We start from the raw sequence: 19,315 nt of genomic DNA on the forward strand, positions 1-19,315 counted from the left end.
CTGGCCCAGGATGGCCCGCAGGGGATTCTGAAATCGGAGCCACAGGGGCTTATGAACCACCTGGGAGGACGGTTTCAACATCCAAGCTACATCTGACTCTTGATTTTCCATGCCCTCCTCTTTCGTTCTTCCCTTTGCTGGATGTCAGGGTTACGAATGAGGATGGGGAGTAGAGATCAGCACAGGGCGGGGAGCCAGCAGCCAGTCCCACTGATGGGACCTTGGGGCTCTGCCTTGTGGCCTGAGGTGGGAGCCACTGAGGACAGACTTCTGCTTCCTCTTCCTGAGATTGCCATCCTCCATGCTTCCAGGTGGGCTGTGCCGGCATATGACCCACCCAAGGGTACTGGGCAGCTGAGACTAAGATTCCTTGGGCCTTCATTCAGTCCTTTATTAAAAAGAATGATACCAGTGGCTGGGGGCTGCAGAGGAAAAAAGACCCCAGCACATCTTGACCCCAGCATCATTAGTTAGTCCAGAAAAGATCTACGATCTTTCAGAAATGGTGTAGAGGACACAGGTTTCCTCTTTCTTTGTCGTTTTGTAGTTGAGTCAAGCTATTTACTTCCGTAGTTCCAGAAGCATATAAACCAGGTGTTTGATCTGTCAGCAGATTTAGGGACTGTCTGCTATGCCCCAAACATCAGGCAAAGTGCTTTGGGGGACACAAAGATGAATAAGACGTGACCCTTGTTCTCCAGGATCCTGCTATATGGATGAAGAGACAGGACATGCACAGAAAAAGATAACTAATGACCCAATGCCACCTGTTGCTGGTGAGTGATACGGTCCTGTGGGCTACCAAGTTCAGAGGAGGAAGACAGATGACTGTAGGGTGAGACAGCTGCTCCTCAGGCGCTTGCAGGAGCTTGTTAGGGGGAAGACAAAAGACTTCATAGCAGAGAGGGAAGCTGCAATGCATGCTTTATATCCCGTGATATAAAAATCCCAGGTGTAGGGCACATTTGTTGTTTTAGCCACCCAGCATCCACTTCTCTTTCTGGTAATAGTACCCCAAATATCTTTTGGCAAACCACTCCTCTCCCAATCTGTGAGGTAAACTGGGGCTTCTCCCTGCAACCCCAGTCCTTACTCTTTCCCAGCTCTGAAGGTTAAGCATATAACCAGGCCTGACCAAGCTCCCTCACTCATCATGGGGATGGTGGGCACTGGACCCAGGCCTGATTGTCCAGGGTGGCTGCATCCAGATTGTCCAGCCTGGCCACATTACCCATGTTGAGCCAACCATAGTCTATCCCAGCTGCTGGGAGGCTGGATTTGAACTTGAAGGGATGAGACTCTGGAACTGCTGGGGACCATGGTTTAGAGACTGAAAATGAGGACAGTATAGCAGAAGGAGAGCTGAGAGATGGAGAGAAATCAGATGCTGACACTACATTTGAGCCCCTGAAGCCAACTGTGCCCCAAACTGGATTTCTCAGTAACATGAACCAGTAAAGTCTCCTCTTCACTGAAGCCAGTTTGAGTTGGGTTCTTTTTTTTTTTTTAATAGATCTTTATTGGAGTATAATTGCTTCACAATACCGTGTTAGTTTCTGTTGCACAGCAAGGCAAATCAGCCATATGCATACACATGTCCTCATATCCCCTCCCTCTTGAGCCTCCCTCCCATCCTCCCTATCCCACCCCTCTAGGTCATGGCAAGGCACCGAGCCAATCTCCCTTGCTATGCGGCTGCTTCCCACCAGCCAACTATTTTACATTCGGTAGTGTATATATGGCGATGCTACTCTCACTTCGCCCTGCTTCCCCCTCCCACCCCATGTCCTCAAGTCCATTCTCTATGTCTATCTCTTTATTCCTGCCCTGCAACTAGGTTCATCAGTACCATCTTTTTTTTTTTTTTTTTAGATTCCATATACATGCGTGAGCATACGGTATTTGTTTTTCTCTTTCTGACTTACTTCACTCTGTATGACAGACTCTATGTCCATCCACCTCACTACAAATAACTCAACTTCGTTTCTTTTTATGGCTGAGTAATATTTCATTGTATATATGTGCCACATCTTCTTTATCCATTCATCTGTCGATGGACATTTAGGTTGGTTCCATGTCCTGGCTATTGTAAATAGTGCTGCAATGAAAATTGTGGTCCATGACTCTTTTAAAACAGAAGGAGTTCCACATGAAATCTCCACAGGTGTGATTTCATTTGCTCAACATCTCCATGAGCTCCAAATCAAAGATTACCCTATTATTTAGATCAGGTCACTGAGAGCAGGAGACCTCACACCATTGGCTGAGCCAGGACCAGGACTGAGCGCTCATGATTCCTAATCGAATATGCTCCTCCATGACATCCTACTGTCTTTGCGAGCAAGCTTGGCAGATGGCTGGCTGAGCCCTATCCACAGAGCCTCTGAAAGCCAGTGTGGAGGGTGCCAGGGTGTCCTCATGAGGTACCAGCAGTGCCTCCAAGGCAGGGACAGGACCAATGTGGGACAGATGAGCCACCCCCTCTCCAAGGTGATGAGGGAAGTAACTGGTGGTTTCTCTGTCCCCTCATGCTGATCTAGAGGTTTTAGACTGGCCAGCAGCCAGCCTATAATCTATACAAATACACTAATCTGTACAAACAATATAGTCCATCTATAGCTTATTAGCATCATTATACCATCACTTGCCTGCCACTGAGTCCTATTAAATACAAGTTCATCTCTTTGATCACAATGTTCTTCCCCTTTCTAAGAATCCCACCGGCCTATAGATTCAATCAGCAAATACTTATTGTGTGCAGGCAAAGCACTGTGCTTGTTGATCAGGAACACAAAAAGGAAGCAGTCCACATTTGCGTATTTGACAAAGGTTCACTGAGCCAGGCACTTCTCAGGTGCTGGTGGATGCAGCGGTGAATTAAGAAGAGAGTCTGCTGTCCTCATGGTGGTTACAGTCTGGCGGAGGGATAAGATACTGGCTGTGGATAGTAATTGCTTTGTGGACACTCAGCCTCCCCTAATAATAGCTCCTGGTTCCTTTCAGAGAATGACCTCTCATCTTGTCATTCTTGGTTGGACTGTAAATCCAGGGACCCTGTGCGTTCCTAGCAGTATTAATATCAAGGCTGTAGAAGACTTCCTTTGTGCCAGTCACTATCACAGGTTTACCCAGTTAGTACTCACCAGTCCCCAAAGGTAGGCATCCCCGTTTACAGAGGGGGAAGCTGGATCATTGCAAAAAGGACTACCTCAAGGTCGCATGGCTAGTAAGTGGCAGAGCCTGGATTCAAATCCATGAGGCTCCAGAGACCCGCTCTTACCATCAGTCCAAACTGTCTTGCAAAGTTAGTGAGTTCATGTTGTCTGAGTATGGGTTCAATTCCAACCGGGTCCAATTGTTCTCTTTCTCCCAGAAATAAGAATCATGAGGATGGTGACACAAGGACAGAAAGCACTGTTGCAGTGGATTTCTTCCATTGCTAATGTTCTGGTAAGATTATTGCATATCTCCCGGTTGCCTGGGGTCCTGGAGCTTCCCTTGTTTTCCCGCCTTGCAGTCTGATTCTCGATTGTTCGTTGTATTCTTTCTGAAGGTCACCCCATATGCTTCCAGTAAACTCCCTTTGGATTTCAGTTAGTCAGTCAGTTTCAGTTGCATGCCATTAGGAGCCCTAATAGATAAAGAAATTCCCACATTTACTTCCAACACATGACATAGATGAAGGGCTTGGGGCTTCATAGCTGTGCTAATGTTTGTGAATGCCAAAGGAGGTTCGGGTCTGGGGAAGGTATTCATGCAAAGGGAGAGAGAGCTCAAGGGACATAGGGAGACAGGATGCAAATCAAAGATGTCAGGCGTCCTAGGGTGCATATTTTCATCTCAGTCACTGAGAGAAAAATTGCTTTGGGCTCCTATCCGGCACTTCTTCCTTCTTCCCTTGGATGTGAAGATTGAATGCTTGCGGGAAGCAGACCACCAGTGGTGTCTTGCAGAGTTCAGACAGACCTCAAAGTTAACCCGCTCTCTGATCTAAGCAAAATGTGATGAGGGTTTCCTGGGACAGCAGCTCCACTAATTGTGGCACTGCAGCCCAGCTGCTGTATTTTTAGCCTATTGTGGATTCCCAAGAAGTATCATTACCTTCTGCGGGAAAACAGACTAGAAGCTTGGGGTTTGGAGTGGGGCGAGATCTAATACAGGACCCTCTGGATCTGTACTTTTGAGAATATGAGAGTAAGTTGGGGAAATGCTTCCCTATTTTTCTTGGGCTCTGTGACTCTCTGAGTCCCTACCCATCTGTATAAATATTTCCAATTTAGATTACTTGTCAAGTTTTTCTTCTTTGATCTGTTTTTTACAGCTAAGAGATCTCCCCAAATGTCCATGTTGGCTTATCTCTTGCCACACCATCCACCCTACAGTCTTAACTGGTATCTTTATGATTTCCAGGTGTCTAGACCCAGACTTCCTGCTAAAGTCCAGCCTCATGGGCCTGACGGCCATCTTCAGCTCCAAGACCCACTTGCTCCTGCTCCATCCTCCTCATTTTCAAGGTCACTGGCTTGGTCTGAGGCTTCACCTGCTCACTTGGCCATGGCGGCCCAACCTGTCTTGCATGCGTCATCTTCTTCAGTCACTAACTGTCTCATTTGCAGGGCAGCCGAAGTTATTTTCTGAAACCATAGATCTGGTCAATCACTGCTCTTCTCAGAAGCCTTCAGTGTCTCTCTAAAGGATTAATTATTCATCCTGGACCCCAGGCTCTGGTCAACAGGCCATTAAAGGCCACCGCTGCATCCATGGGCTTCTGCTGCGTGAAAGTAGTGCTCTATGTCTTGGTTGCCATGCTCTGTGCCCATGGCCATGGCTGATTGAATCAGCAGGGATGTAAGACCCAGAACATAGTCAAAGGCCCCAAATCTCTGCCTAAATGGGGAATGGGCTGACCCAGTCAGACTCTCTGCCTCTGGAATTTCAGCTGGAAGGTCAGGGAGAGTTGGGAGGTCGGCAGAGAGAGCAGAGGTTGGACAGATGCACAGAGGGAGGCGGTAGCAACGCGAGAGGAACTGTGAGTAAGCCATGGTGATGAGTTAGCAGAAGCTGTGAGAGAAAAGCTGGGCTGAGTAGATGGGGAAGGAATTGCCTGGGAAGAACAGGAAGCGGAGCACAATGGAGGAGAGTGAAAACCAAGATCCACAAATCCTTGCTGCTGAGAAGTAACGAGGTACCTTAAGCCCAAGGACTGCCTGGGATTCATTTATTCATTCATTGATTTCTACCAGTTTTATGGAGCACCTGTTATACGCCAGACACTATTCTAAGCTTTAGACAAAGTCCTTGCCTTCATGGTGCTTGTATTCTAGTTGGGGAGGTAAATAATAAATAGATTAAAAAGAATAAAGGGGGACAGTTTGGCAATTTCTTACCAAACTAAACATACTCTTCCCATACAATCCCAAAGGAGTGTCCTCTCGAAAACCTGCACATGGATGTTTGCAGCAGCTTTGTTCAAAATTGCTAAAACTTGGAAGCAACCAAGATGCCCTTCAGTAGGTGAACGGATAAATAAGCTGTGGAACATCCAGACAAGGGAATGTTATTCAGCACTAAAAAGAAGGAGCTATCAAGACATGAAAAGACATGGAGGAGCCTAAGTGAAAGAAGCCAATGTGACGTCTACATACTATACGATTCCCACTACATGACTTTCTGGAAAAGGCAAAACGATGGAGACAGTGGAAGGATCAGTGTTTGCCAGGGGCTAGGGCACAGAGAGGGATGAACAGGAAGGACCTAGAGGATTTTAAGGGCAGGGAAAATACTTTGTTTGATACCATAATAATGGATTCCTGTGACTATACATTTGTCCCATCCCATAGAGTATGCAACACCTAGAGTGAACCATAACTCTGGACTATGGACTTCGGATGATAACGATGTGTCAACGTACGTTTATGGTTTGTAACACATGTTCCACTCTGGGGGAGGGTGTTGATAGTGGGGGAGGGTATGTGTATATGGGGGCAGAGGGTATATGGGAACTCCCTGTACTCTCGGCTCAGTTTTGCTGGGAACCTAAAACTGCTCTACCAAATAAAGTCTATGAAAAAACAAAGTCCTCTTCCCCACTCCCCCCACCAAAAGTAGAAGAGGTTTAGTAAGCTGTGGCATCATGGAGCCATAGGAGAAAGGAATGGATTCTGAGGAGGGAAAAAATCTATTTCGTAACAAAACACTGTGGGAAGGGGTTACTCCAGATTAAAAGAAACTAAAGGGACAATCATAACTACCTACCTAGAAAGATAGATTAATAAATAAACAAATAGGGCTTCCCTGGTGGCACAGTGGTTGAGAATCTGCCTGCTAATGCAGGGGACACGGGTTCGAGCCCTGGTCTGGGAAGATCCCACATGCCGCGGAGCAACTGGGCCCGTGAGCCACAACTACTGAGCCTGCGCATCTGGAACCTGTGCTCCGCAACAAGAGAGGCTGCGGTAGTGAGAGGCCCGCGCACCGCGATGAAGAGTGGCCCCCACTTGCCACAACTAGAGAAAGCCCTCGCACAGAAACGAAGACCCAACACAGCCAAAAATAAATAAATAAACTCCAATCAAAAAAAAAAAAAAAAGGATAGTGAAGTAAGGATCTTTAAAAATAATAATAAATAAACAAATAAATAAACAAATAAATGAAGTAGTAAGTGCTGAAAAGAAAAGCAGAACCAGCAAGAGGACTGGGGGCCAGGTGGGGGACAACGGTTTTTATTTAGGTGTCAAGGAAGGTCTCTCCGAGAAGGCAGCAGACCCCTGAATGAACGGAAGGAGGGGCCCATGTGAATATCTGGGGGATGAGCCATGTGGAGGGACCGACCGGCGCAAAAGCGCTGAGCCCACGACGGGCTTGCTCTCCCGAGAGCAGCAGGGAGGTGGTGTGGCTGGAGCTGAGCGAGCGGAGGGGACGTGGATGCGGCCGGGGCAGGAGCACCGTGCCCGGGACCTCGGAGGCTGCGGAGCGCTCAGGATGTCGCGGTGCGTGCGATTGGGGTCGGGGGTGGGGCGGTGGAGAGCCACTGGGGGATCCAGAGCAACCTTCCAGTGCCAGGGTCTCCGGGGGAAGTCCACCTGCTCTGCAGTTTGCATTCTTCCCGCAGACACGCCTGTCTCCATGGGGCCCCGTTGTTTCCCACAAAGCCCCTTTACTCAGAAGAGCAGGAACAAGTTTTCCTTCCTGGCAACAAAGTGAGCGCGTCCCCATGATTTGACCCTGAACGACGATGCCCTGCGCTTCTCTTTCTCCGTCTCACCCGTCTGTCCCAGGGCCTCACTCCAGCCACGGATCTGTTTGCCAGGTGCTAAATGCAGCCCGCCTTTGCCTGCCTCCACGCTTTGCTTTAACTGTTCCGTGTCTCTGGATGACTTTCTCTCCAGAGCCTCTTGTCGCAGTCCTTCTCTCCTAGGACGTTCTCCAATCCCACTTCTTCTAGGAAACCTTCTAGATCACTTGACTGGAAATGGACTCTTCTCTCCTAAACTCCCATGGGTATTATTTTTTTTGCTGCATAACTAATGACCCAAAACTTAGTGCTTAAGAATTAAAACAACAATTTACTGTCTCTTGAAATGCTGTGACTTTACTAGGCGTTCTTGCGCATCACAGGGGTGGCTGGGCGCTGGTACAGCTGAAGTCGTCTGGGGGCCTAGCTAGACTGGACCGTCTAAGATGACTCACTCGCATGGCTGACAGCTGATGCTTAGCCGGGGCCGATGGGAGCACCTACAGGTGGCATTTCTGATGGAGGCTCCGTTGCAAGAGGGCGTGTCCCAAGGAGATCAGGAGGGAGCCACAAGACTTCTGATGGTTTGGACTTGGAAGGCACCTGGAGTCGTTTCAGCTACATTGTATTGGTCAAAGGTCATGGCTGGACTAGTTCTAAGGGGTTGGGGGGTGGGGCATGGGATGGGGGCTAGCCCCTAGCTCTGCAGTTATTTTTAATCCACCATAGCTCGCATGGTGATTTTCCCACATACCGATTAGAATGTTTATCTCCTTTAGCCTATATTAAAATTATTTAAGTGTCTTTTACCTCTCATACTAGATTTTAAGTCCCTGCTGAGAGATTACATCTTATTTAACCCAGTTCTTTCAATGTGATAACCACAATAGCGACAACAAATATTAAGTGCCTGCTATGTACTTGATCGCATCTAAATAAAGACATAATCTCATCTAATCTCTACCCAGATATGGTAGACACTATCTCCATTTTACAGATGGGGAAACTGAGGCACAGAGAAATTCAGCCTTGCTTAAAGCCACATAGTTGGTAAATGGCAGAGCCAGGATTTGAACCCACTGAAGAATCTGCACTCTCATTCTCTGTTCTATTGTCATCTTACAGTTTTGGCACCAAGGAAACGTGCTCGAGTCAATCTGTGTTGGCATTACAGAAGTGTCGCTGGGCAGAAGAACAAAAGGAAAGGAGAAAGGAAGCAATACAGAAAGTGAATGGTGGCATGGAATTGTCATCAGGTGCTCCAGGTGGCTCCAGTCAATACATGGTCCAGGAGTCCAGTCCTTTGCAGCCTGGTAGACGGAGTGCGGAGCGTTTGGGATCTCAGCAAGAAGTGGGAGTATTTATTCGGTCTGAGCACCTGATGCAAAACTTTCCTCCCAAATCCCAATTTTCTATCTGCCAAGATAAGTGATGGAGGTTTGTGGTTCCCATTCTAGCACATCCACCCAGCCCAGGGACCTACAATTCTGAATTTCTGGCCTGCTTCCTTCTAGCTAGAAGTGAATCTAGATTTACTTCCCATCAGGAACAAGACAACCTCTGTGCTCCATGAGATCCTAGTTTTAGAAGACTCCACTTTTATCCTGGGGACATCAATCTATGTGTAGAAGGTCCCTCTCTGTGGAAGAAGAGACACTGAAACAAAAAATAAGTGGAAACTTCATATCCAGAGAGATGACAAATAAAATTTTAATATTTCTTACATTAAACCACCTCTTACACCTTTGTTCTTTTATGAACATAAGGGCATAGACGGGCCAAAAGTCCAAAAAACAGCCTTAGTTCCTGTCTTGGTGCATTCAGGCTACTGTAACAAAATACCATAGACTGGATAGTTTATAAACAACAAGCATTTATTTCTCACAGGTCTGGAGACTGAAAGTCCAAGATCATGGTGCCAGCATGGTTGGTATGGGCCCTAATTCTGTATAAGTTGTGTCCTTCTTGCTGTGTCCTCATGTGGTGGAAGGGGGGAGGGATCTCTCTGAACCCTCTTTTTTTTAAAGCACTAATCCCATTCATGAAGACTCCACCCTCATGACTTAAACACCTCCCAAAGGCCCCACCTCCTAATACCATCACCTTTGAGGGTTAGGATGAATGTTAAGGGGACACAAACATTCAGACCATAGCAATTCCTCAATGAGAATGTGAACAGTCGGTGCAGAAAACAGAGACAGATTTTTTTAGCCTCTCTCTCCTGTCACTCCCACATTCATAGGGCTGATGGTCCCCTGCCCACATGCTCACCATGCCTGAAGAACATCGCCTTGGAAAGTTCTTGGACATCACAATGCAGGCGTGTCTGTACTACTTCAAGGACACAGTCATGCAGCCTCTATGTACCTTGGAAATGAAAAAAGAATTTCACTGGTTGGCCTGGTCAGCCGACATTCTTAATCCTTTACAGTCAATTCTCTTTGTTCCAGGTCCACCCCTGAGCCCCGAGAAGGGTAAAAGGGTAGGTCAGCTTATAAAAATACTGCCTTAAGACCCTAGAAAGTCTGAAATGATGGAACTCTGCCAAACAACAGAGGAAATTCGTCCTGAAAATACCAACTAGTTGTGTAGGAAAGTCAATAGAAAATTGGGCTCTATCAGAGGCAATATGATCTAACATGGACTGTTGGTCCCATTGAATATTTTTGTCCCCTTTATCCCTGCCAGTCACCCGCATAACCATTCTTCACCTATAAGCCAGAGCTAACTTTGACAAATTGAAATCAGATTGTATGACCTCTTGCGAAAATACCCACAAGTCTTCCCAATCACTTAGAATAGTATCCAAACATCTTACCATGTCCTTAGAAGGTTCTAGATCATTTGCCCCTGCCTACCTCTTCCAATCTCATCTCCCTCTATTCACCCTCCATTCGTCTCCTTGTTCTCTTTTCTACAGCGCCCTCAACCTACCTGTTTACACATTCACCATCGCCCCTTACTCTAGAATGTAAGCATCATGAGTGCAGAAACGTTATCTACTTCCCCACTGCATCTCTAGCACCTTCCAGAATACTTGGCACATAGTAGATGCTCAATAAATATTTGTTGAATGACTGAAGATATCTGTTTTCTTATGTTCTCCAGGCATTTTAGAAAAACTCTTGTACAGGGGAGATAGTTGGAAATTTAACCTCTCTTGGGAAGGCAGGAAAAGCTTTGCTTCTCATTAATTATTTAATTACCTTCAAAGCTTGGGATTTCAGGAAGATTAAAAATCCTCCCTATTCCACTTATCACAGCTACATGCTCTCAGGCCTAATCATAGCACCTGTGACTCTTATACTGCTTGGTGGTGTCTGGTCTTCTGAAAGGATTAGTACAGCAAGAAAGCGTCTGCAGACTGTTACCATTGGCACCTTTTGAGATTTTAATTAATGGAGTATTTTTTTTTCTTTCTCATTCATGGTCAGGATTTTGATTATACTGTGACTCTTATACTGCTTGGTGGTGTCTGGTCTCCTGAAAGGATTAGTACAGCAAGAAAGCGTCTGCAGACTGCTACCACTGACATCTTTTGAGATTTTAATTAATGGAGTATTTTTTTTTCTTTCTCATTCATGGTCAGAATTTTGATTAACTTGTAAGTGGGAGCTTTTCATTTAGAGGAGTCTGGAGGAGGGTGCTTAGGGCTGATGAGAGATGCCAGGGCTGCCCTTAGCTGCTGGTGAAGGAATTGGCGTGTTCTAGCTGCTTCCACCCCATATCCACGTGGTCCACACCCCACGTGGGAGGATGGACACGCACACCATTGTTGGCTGCAGTGGGTGGTTGGACTTGCTGGGACCTCTCTGCTGATCAGACATTTCTTTCTGTCTACAGCATCTTTGTGGACGTGGGGGTCCCCAAGTTTTCAGCCGGTGAGACCAGCAGGCAGCAGCTCACTCTGATGCTTTGTCATTTGGGCACCTTCGTCTCAGTGTTTGGACCTCCATCTAGGCTGCCTCAGCACTTCTGAATGAGCAAAGTCTGGAAATAGTTCATCCACAGACCCGGCTCGGCAGGTGAAGGCTTCTCAGTGGAGCATGGGGTAAATCTGACCACTCCCCACTCTGGCCTGTTCTGTATTTGGATGCAGCTTTGCAGTGAGATAGATCTGGGTTTGCATCTTACCAATTTTATTTAACCTTCTAAGCTTCAATTTCTTCATCTGTCAAATGAGGATGATAAGTATAACCTACCACGCAATTTTTTAAAGAGGGTTAAATGAGACACTGCGTGCGGTTGTTTAGAATAGTAAATGTCAGCTGATATTATTTGAGTTCAAGTCTGTGTGTGGCAACTTACAAGCTAATTCACATCTCTGGACCTCAGTTTCCTCATCTATAAAATGGGGATAATGTGATTGTGTGACGATGAAATAAGAATGCAAGATAAATAGTCAAAAGCACTGTACAAATCCTAGCTAATTTCATCAATGAGTCATCTGCATCTACCCCTGGCCATTAAGTTAAGTTGACTTTCTCATGAAACCCTAAACATGGACATGCCGTCTCTCTTACTCAGTTTTTAAAAATGTAGAAATATAAAATGGGGAGGGCTGTATGCAAACACTGCTGAAAAGTTAAAAAAAAAAAAAAAAAAAAGCAAATAGCATTTAAATGATTATTGCATGAGTGACCGGACTATCGTCCCTCAGGGAGAAATAGTTCCCAGTTTGCTTAGAGCAGCAAAAAGAGGAGGAAAAAAATGATTTGATGGTTATTTCAAAATCTGTCTCCCCCAGGGAAATTAAACCTGAGTTATGGGGTATTTTGCATAAAGCAAAGTCTAGTATAAAACTAACAAGTTAAAAAGACACTGTGAGGCAAACCTACGTGGATTCAGGCAGGGCTTTCCTGAGCACACCGGCACTCCTGCCACAGAACCTCCTCTTATTCCCACCCCACCCCACGTCCTCAGCCTGGGGAGACCTCGGGGTATCCATAAAGAGTTGCCTCACCTGGCTGTGGTCCAGTCTCCCTAGCAGGGACATCCTAGTGTTAACAGCTGATACGTTGATAGGCCCTCTCACTCTATGTCACTCCCAGCAGCCCTCCTTATCCCCAGCAGTAATTGATGTGCTATGAGGACCACAAAGGCAGTATTTTTATATTGAAGCAGCAAGTTATTATATATAAGCTGTGGTTTCCGTTTTGATTTTTTTCAAAAACTACACTGGGTACTTTTCCAGAAACCTGATGGTTTTTAGCCTCATTTAAAATTTTCTGTTCTATGGGCAATTTTAAGGATCAGGGGCATTTCTTATTTAAATCTTTTCAGCATCTCTTTCTGTAACAGAACCTTTTTTTCTGTAGGGAGTCCATTTCAAAGGAGTCTGGAACTGCCCAATTCGCGTATCCTATGCTCTTGACTAACTAACCAGTTATTAGACTGGTTCCGACAGGCACATGATGCAAATCAAGCAAATTGGAATCATTTTTGGATCTTTTCTGATGCTGCAATCAGGAAAGGCCATGTCTTTCCCCTGGGGTTGTTAGGCTGGGAGGATTTCAGTCTGAGGCTCTGGTAGCCACAGAAAGAGGGCCTCTTTGAGAAACAGGAGATCCCTGATTGCATTGTTTGCACTCTGGATCAAGCCTTGCCTGAAGCCAAACAGTAGGGCATTATGTGAGCTAATAAATACCTTCTGTGCTGCTTTTTGAATGGAGTTTGAATGGAGTTTCTGCCAGTTCCCACTGAAAGCATCCTGAAAAATACAGTTAGATTAGCCTGTATATTAGGCTTTTTGCAAATCTTGAAGAATTGATACGATGGAATGAATGTAGTGGAAAGAAATGTGAACTAAATGTGAAAGAAATGTGCACCACCATCCTGCATGTTATACTCATTCTAGAAAGGAGAAAATCGAGGCTCAGGGGAGCTAAGAGACTTGCCAAAGACCATTCAGGTAGAAGGTAATGGAGCCAGGATTTTACACTCAGAATTTGGGCCAGATAAGCCATATTATACAGATCCAGTTAAGATTATCGCTAATTCATTCATTCAGCACTAATCAGACATTAGGTATTTGCCGGGTGGTCCTAGGCACTGGGGATATGAAATACATAAAATAGTGCACATCCTTCAATTGCTTACAGGCCATTGGGGGACCTTCATCAGGGTCTTCATTGGTTTGAACTGTCTCCCCCCAAAAGATAATCTTGAAGCCCTAACCCCCAGTGTCTGTGAATGTGACCTTCTTTGGGAATAGGGTCTGTGCAGATGTAATCAAGTTAAAATGAGTTCACTGTTAGGGCAGGCCCTAATCCGGTAGGGCTGGTGTCCTTAAAAGAGGGAAATTTAGACTCAGAGCCACACAGGGAGAAGGCCCCGTGAAGATGGAGGCCTCCTTCAAGGCCTCCATCTTGGAGTGATGCATCTCCAAGCCGAGGAACAATGAAGATTGCCTGCTGTCACCAGAAGCTGCGAGAGAGGCGTGGAACAGATTCTCCCGATGAGCTCTCAGAGGGAACCAACCTTGCCAACACCTTGATTTAGGACTTCTAGCCTCCAGAGCTGTGAGACAAGAATTTTCCGTCGTTTCGAGCCACTCAGTTTTTAAGTTTTTGCTACTTTGTTACAGCGGCCCCAGGAAACACATACAGTCACCCAGGGTCCTGTCCCCAGCAACCTACATTTATTTGAATCTCACCTAAGATTGCTCTGCCTGTGGCCCCCCCAGATCCCCCCACCACCAGGGACAGGTCTCTGCAGCCAGGGAGTCCCACCTTGTCCTCCCATCACACCCTGCGCGTGGGCTCCTCTTAGCCACAGCTCCCTGCCCTCTTTGCCACAGGTGTGTGAAGCCACCAGGTCGTGGAGTGCCCATCTCCAGGACCCACCCTGTGTGGCCGCTCTTCCCTCCCCTGCCCTCTGAACACACTCTGGCCCCAGTGGCTGCCTGGGGCCCCACTGTTTGCTCCGGATGGGCAAGTGCCTGGAGGCAGCAGACAGCGAATACCAGGGTGTTGCCCTTCCTTTATATACCAAGACTGTTCCGTTTCCAGGATACGGTCTCGTGATTTCTCCTTTGTGATGAATGTTGAAGCCATTTCTTGATGTACTGCCTTAATAACTTGGTGAAGGCACACAGCCTTTGGTTGGCAAACGTGACAGCGCTTTTATCTGACCAGCCCTCACCCCGGCCCGTTCCTGCAAGTCAGGTAAGCAGCACAGATGTGGAAGAAGATGCAAGACGAGGGGAGATGAAGTCTGAATTAATCAACGATTTGCCTAGGGTAGTGCTGAGCAACAATTTGGACCTTCTGCCTAGCATTTTAAGCAATGGCCCAACTTCCTCGAGTTGTCAACTGTCTCGCAGTGCCCACAGAACTCTTCTAATAAAAAGCATTCAGCTGCTGATGTGTTTGGAGGGCAAAATGCCAACTCATTAAAAATAGTGACGCTCCTAGTAACTAAAGCTTTCCCTGTGGGTGAACTTAAACTTTCCGTACTCCCGAAGAAGAGGGCGATGGCAGTCATAATTACTCCCAAATGGGCGTTCTGTCACTAGATCATCAACACCTCAAGGCCAAGGCCCCATCTTGCTTTTTTTTTGGTATCTTTAAGAACATCTAACAGAGTGGGTGCTTCTGGCCTGCTGGTAGGCCTGATTAAGTACAGAGATTTAATTTGGGCCATGGTATCCCCAGTATGTTTTTTTGGTTAAGAGTTTGGGATTTGGGGCTTGGCAGTCAGACTGCCTGGATTAGAACGCTAGCTGGCTGTGCGACTTTGGGAAAGTTTGTTAACCTCTCTGAGCTTCAGCCTCTCATCTGTTAAACAAGCTGTTAGAACGAGTCAATGAGATATGTACCCGAAGAGCTTAGCATTCAAGAAAATGACAGCCATTATTACTATAATTAACTAGTGACTGACAGAGCCGGGACTTACCCAGGCTCGTCTGGCTCCAGAGTCCCCGCCGTTGCCCATTTTGGGAACTCAGCGTGACTTCTACTGGATTGCTCTCCACCACAGGGTGGCAGTCATAACGATGGAGGACCAGCAAGCAGCCTCTTGCTGTAAGAGCCACGCTGGTCATTGCTAAACCCCTTCCACAGATGGCTGGGCACCTATGCCCCCCACCAATTCACGACCGAGAAACCCCATCCTCCCACCCCAGTTGGTGATCCAGAAATCTAGGGAATGTCCTTGCTTCTTTGGGGGAAATAGAAGCTCTCCAGGCTCCTTTAGGTCTCCCTCTCCCCCAGGGCTTGTCAAAGGCCCATGTTGTAAGGACAGGAGCTCAAGGAGAGAAGACCACTTTAAGGTTCTGCTTAGCTCCCTGCCTCCCCACATGGGCAGGTGCCCATGGTCTCTCAGATGCGGAAGCAAGGTTCCAGTTAGCCATCAGTATTAATCCCCTAGGACTGCTGTAACGTGGTACCCAAAGCTAGGTGGCTTAAAGGCGAAATTTACTGTCTCACAGTTCTGGAGGCTGGAGTCCAGCACTGAGGTGCTGGCAGAGCCATGGTGATGACTCCAGGGGAGAACCTTTCCTGCCTCTTCGAGCTTCTGCCGTTTGCCAGCACTCCCTGGCCTCCTTTGCCTTGTAAATACACCACTTCAGTCACATGACGTCTTCTCCCTGGGTGTCCTCATGTGGCCTTTCCTCTGTGCATATCTGGCCATGTGTCCAAATTTCCCATTTTTACAAGGACATCAGTGCTATTGGGTCAGGGCCCACCCCAAAGACCCATTTTAACTGAATTACCTCTGTAAAGCCCCTGTTTCCAAATAAGGTCACATCCTGTGGTACTGGAGATTAGGACTTCAGCATATCTTTTTTTTTGGGAGATTCAATTCAACTCATAACACCATCTGTGACGCTTAATTTTGTGTGTCAACTTGGTTAGGCCACGGTACCCAGATATCTGATCCAACATTATTCTAGATGTTTCTGTGAAGTTATTTTTCCAGATGAGATTAACACTTAAATCAGGAGATTTTGAGTAAAGCAGATTACCCTCCATCTGATCAGCTGAAGCCTTAATAGAAACAGACTGATCTCGCTGGGAGAAGAGGGTATTCTGTCAGCAGACCGCCTTTGGACTCCTGCTGAAATCCTTCCCTGGATCTCCAGGCTTCCAGCCTACCCTGCAGATTTTGGACTGGCTGAGCCTCCGCAATCATGTGAGTGAATTTCTTAAAACAAATTCTCTCTCTCTCTCTCTCTTGCACACTCAGTCCATAGAGATATAGATATAGATAGAAATATAGTTATACATGGTCTCTTTCCTTGAAGAGCCCTGACTAATGCACTATCCAACGGCCCCCGTCCCCAGACCCCCTCCTCCTTAGGCCTCAGGATCTTGGCAGGGCTGGCAATGCCTCACCTAGACAGAGCTGAATACCTGAGGCTGCCTTTCAACCCCCTTCACTGTAAACAAACTATCAGTCACCCACTGAACAAGCATTTCTGAGCCTTCCATTTTTATTATTCCCTTGACAAAGGAAGGTTGAACAGTTCAGTCTCAGTGTGAATTGCTGTTAAGTGATGATGGGGAAGAAACGAGAAGAAATTCCTTCACTTCACAAGTTAATACATTTCTAGAAGCTGCCGTTCTGTTCAAGGAGTTAGAGCAGAATCACACTTTTAAAACAATGCATGAAATTTTAAAGTCTGTTCCATGGTTCATGGTCTGGTGACCTATTGCTGTATAACAAACCATTGTAACTCTTTTATTTGTTCAGGACGCTGTGGGTCAGCAGTTTGTGCTGGGCTCAGTGAGGAGGTTCTTCTGCTTGATCTCTTCTGGAGTCCCCGAGGCAGCTTCTGTCACCTGGCAGCATGACTGCGTTCAGGCTGCTGTAATAAAAATATCATAGACTTTGTGGCTTAAACAACAGAACTTTGTTCCTCACCATTCTGAAGTCTAGGAAGTCCAAGATCAAGGTACCAGGGCTTCCCTGGTGGCGCAGTGGTTGAGAATCTGTCTGCCAATGCAGGGGACACGGGTTCGAGCCCTGGTCGGGGAAGAACCCACATGCCGTGGAGCAACTGGGCCCGTGAGCCACAATTACTGAGCCTGTGCGTCTGGAGCCTGTGCTCCGCAACAAGAGAGGCCGCGATAGTGAGAGGCCCGCGCATCGTGATGAAGAGCGGCCCCCGCTTGCCGCAACTAGAGAAAGCCCTTGCACAGAAACGAAGACCCAACACAGCCAAAAATAAATAATAAATAAATAATAAAAAAAAAAAAAAAAAAAAGATTAATGTACCAGATGATTCAGTGCCTGGTGAGGACTCTCTACCTGGTTTGCAGGGGACGTCATCTCCCTGTGTCCTCTCATGATAGAGACGGAGACCATGCCTCTCATGTCTCTTCTTATAAGGTTATTAATCCCATTCATGAGGGCTCCACCCTCATGACCTAATTACCTTCCAAAGGTCACACCTTCAAATACCATCACATCGGGGATTATGGCTTCAACATGTGAATTTGGAGGGACACAACTCTATAGCACTGGGACTAGATGGTCCAAGATGAGCTCACTCACACATCTGACAATTGGTACTGGCTGTTGGCTGTACAATCGAAGTTCTCATCTTCAAGATGGCTAGCTGGGTCTTCCTTACATGGTGGTCCTGGGTTCTAAGAAGGTGAGAGCAGAAGCTGCAAAGCCCTTTAAGGCCTAGGCTCAGGCGTCACCAAAACATCATTTCTATTGTATTCCTTTGGTCAAAGCAAGTTACAAAGCCTTCCTATGTTCAGGGCAAGGAGGAATAGACCCCACCATTCAACAGGAGATGGTTCAAAGTGACATTGCAAAGGGATGTGCATGCACTGATGTGAGGATTTATTGCAACCAATTTTGTAAACAATCTACAATGTTCACTAAGCAAATTAAGCTAGTGAATGTAAAGGGCAAGTTCTTTCTGGAGGTGACAGCGTGATACCGATCAGAGCCAGGGATCAGAGGGCCATCTCGGACATGCGAGGCCAGGGCGGTTTATTACGCCATTTGATTGAGAACCCGGCAGGGAAGGTTTCTGGACTCTGCCTGATTCAAAGTCTGGTCTATAAATTTTTTTCCTGTGAAATTAGATATTTGCCTCAACTCTGTTACAGCACAGCCAGAGGCATCTGGTTGGGTCAGCTGACGTATGTTCTTAGACTTTCCTTGGCAGAAGTTAATTTTTTTCTTAAGAATTTTTTTTTCTTTCTCCAAGGCTGAGTCTTTGGGTTAATACCAGGGATCCACAATTCATAAATTTGTTCCTCGTGGTTCATTGTTTCAAAATGAGACTTTTAATAGATTCCAAAGACATAATAAGAGTGCTGCCTAGTCACATAATGAAGTTACGGTGCACATGGCTGACAGGTAGTAATTTATTATTATCTTTGTCCCTGATAAGAGTCGTGCCGTGCACAGTGGGTACCTAATAAATATTAGCTCTAACAACGTAAGCAATGGAAAAAGTTTGTCCCTTTGTGTTTCAACCAACCATTCACAATGCGTTCTTCCATTACCATGGTGTCTATTTTCTGTTAATTTTATCAGTTATATGTAGAGGGGAACCAGAGCTGTGTGTCTTTATTACTGTTAGCTTAAATGTCCTAATTTATCCTGTCGCCGTGTTTCACTTAGCATAGCAAGTCACAATATTTTTCTGTCCCTGCAGTGAAAGACTGCAGTAAGTTGATCTTGCTAACAAGAGATAATTATTAGCTTCCTCAGGAATGTTACTGTATATGCATTGCTAAGCATTCCAGGAGGATTAATATTTCTGTGAATTTTGGACAAGACGAGGTAGCAGCACAGAGCAATAGGGCTGTTTGAATATTCTTCCTTTCTCCATTTGCCTCTCCATCACTGGTAATTTGTTAATGCTGCTTGTGTTTCGTCTGAGGTCATGCTGAGAATTAATGCACCTCTACTGACTAATACACCCAGTTCCAAAGAGAGAATGAGGCAAGTCAGAACCTTGGACGATCCCGGCAGTCACAAGGTTTGCATTCAAGAGCAACTTCTTCACAGGGTGATGCTTTTCTGAAAAGTTGGCCGTGAAATGGCAGTTTAAAATCACGGTTCATTGATGTTCAAGGGTTTCTTCCTCAGATGAGCAGAGCTATTCTG

General features: G+C 46.3%; 2 protein-coding genes across 4 annotated transcripts in view; both read left to right on the forward strand.

Moving 5' to 3' along the window:
- Positions 1-17,444, forward strand: part of LOC309662126 (uncharacterized protein) — a 118,019-nt gene extending 100,575 nt beyond the window's left edge. Inside the window, exons 1-3 of one of the 3 annotated variants that reach the window (XR_014264521.1) lie at positions 6,772-6,989; positions 8,360-16,369; positions 16,931-17,444. Coding sequence is in view for 1 of the 3 variants with exons in the window: in XM_082464584.1 (XP_082320710.1) it covers positions 6,772-6,989; positions 8,360-8,666 (525 nt within the window). In the remaining 2 variants the exon portion in view is untranslated. Of the gene's footprint in view, positions 1-6,267; positions 6,990-8,359 lie in introns of those variants that run through there. The other 2 variants (XR_014264522.1, XM_082464584.1) reach the window with 2 other exon arrangements.
- Positions 277-17,444, forward strand: LOC309662132 (uncharacterized protein). Its single transcript, XM_082464586.1, has 3 exons — positions 277-311; positions 3,374-3,450; positions 4,411-17,444. The coding sequence occupies exons 1-3, from the start codon at positions 302-304 to the stop codon at positions 4,636-4,638; spliced, it is 315 nt and encodes a 104-aa protein (XP_082320712.1). The 5' UTR covers positions 277-301; the 3' UTR covers positions 4,639-17,444.
- Positions 17,445-19,315: the final 1,871 nt, after the last annotated feature.

Source organism: Balaenoptera physalus (genome assembly GCF_965194825.1).
Source record: "Balaenoptera physalus genome assembly, chromosome: 5".
In the NCBI taxonomy this organism is placed as follows: Eukaryota; Metazoa; Chordata; class Mammalia; order Artiodactyla; family Balaenopteridae; genus Balaenoptera; species Balaenoptera physalus.

Bases quoted from the DNA above. Each gene is read 5' to 3' on its own strand.
- LOC309662132 (XM_082464586.1), top strand. The intron at 3,451-4,410 runs GTAAGATTATTG...TATGATTTCCAG, and splicing joins CTTCCATTGCTAATGTTCTG to GTGTCTAGACCCAGACTTCC.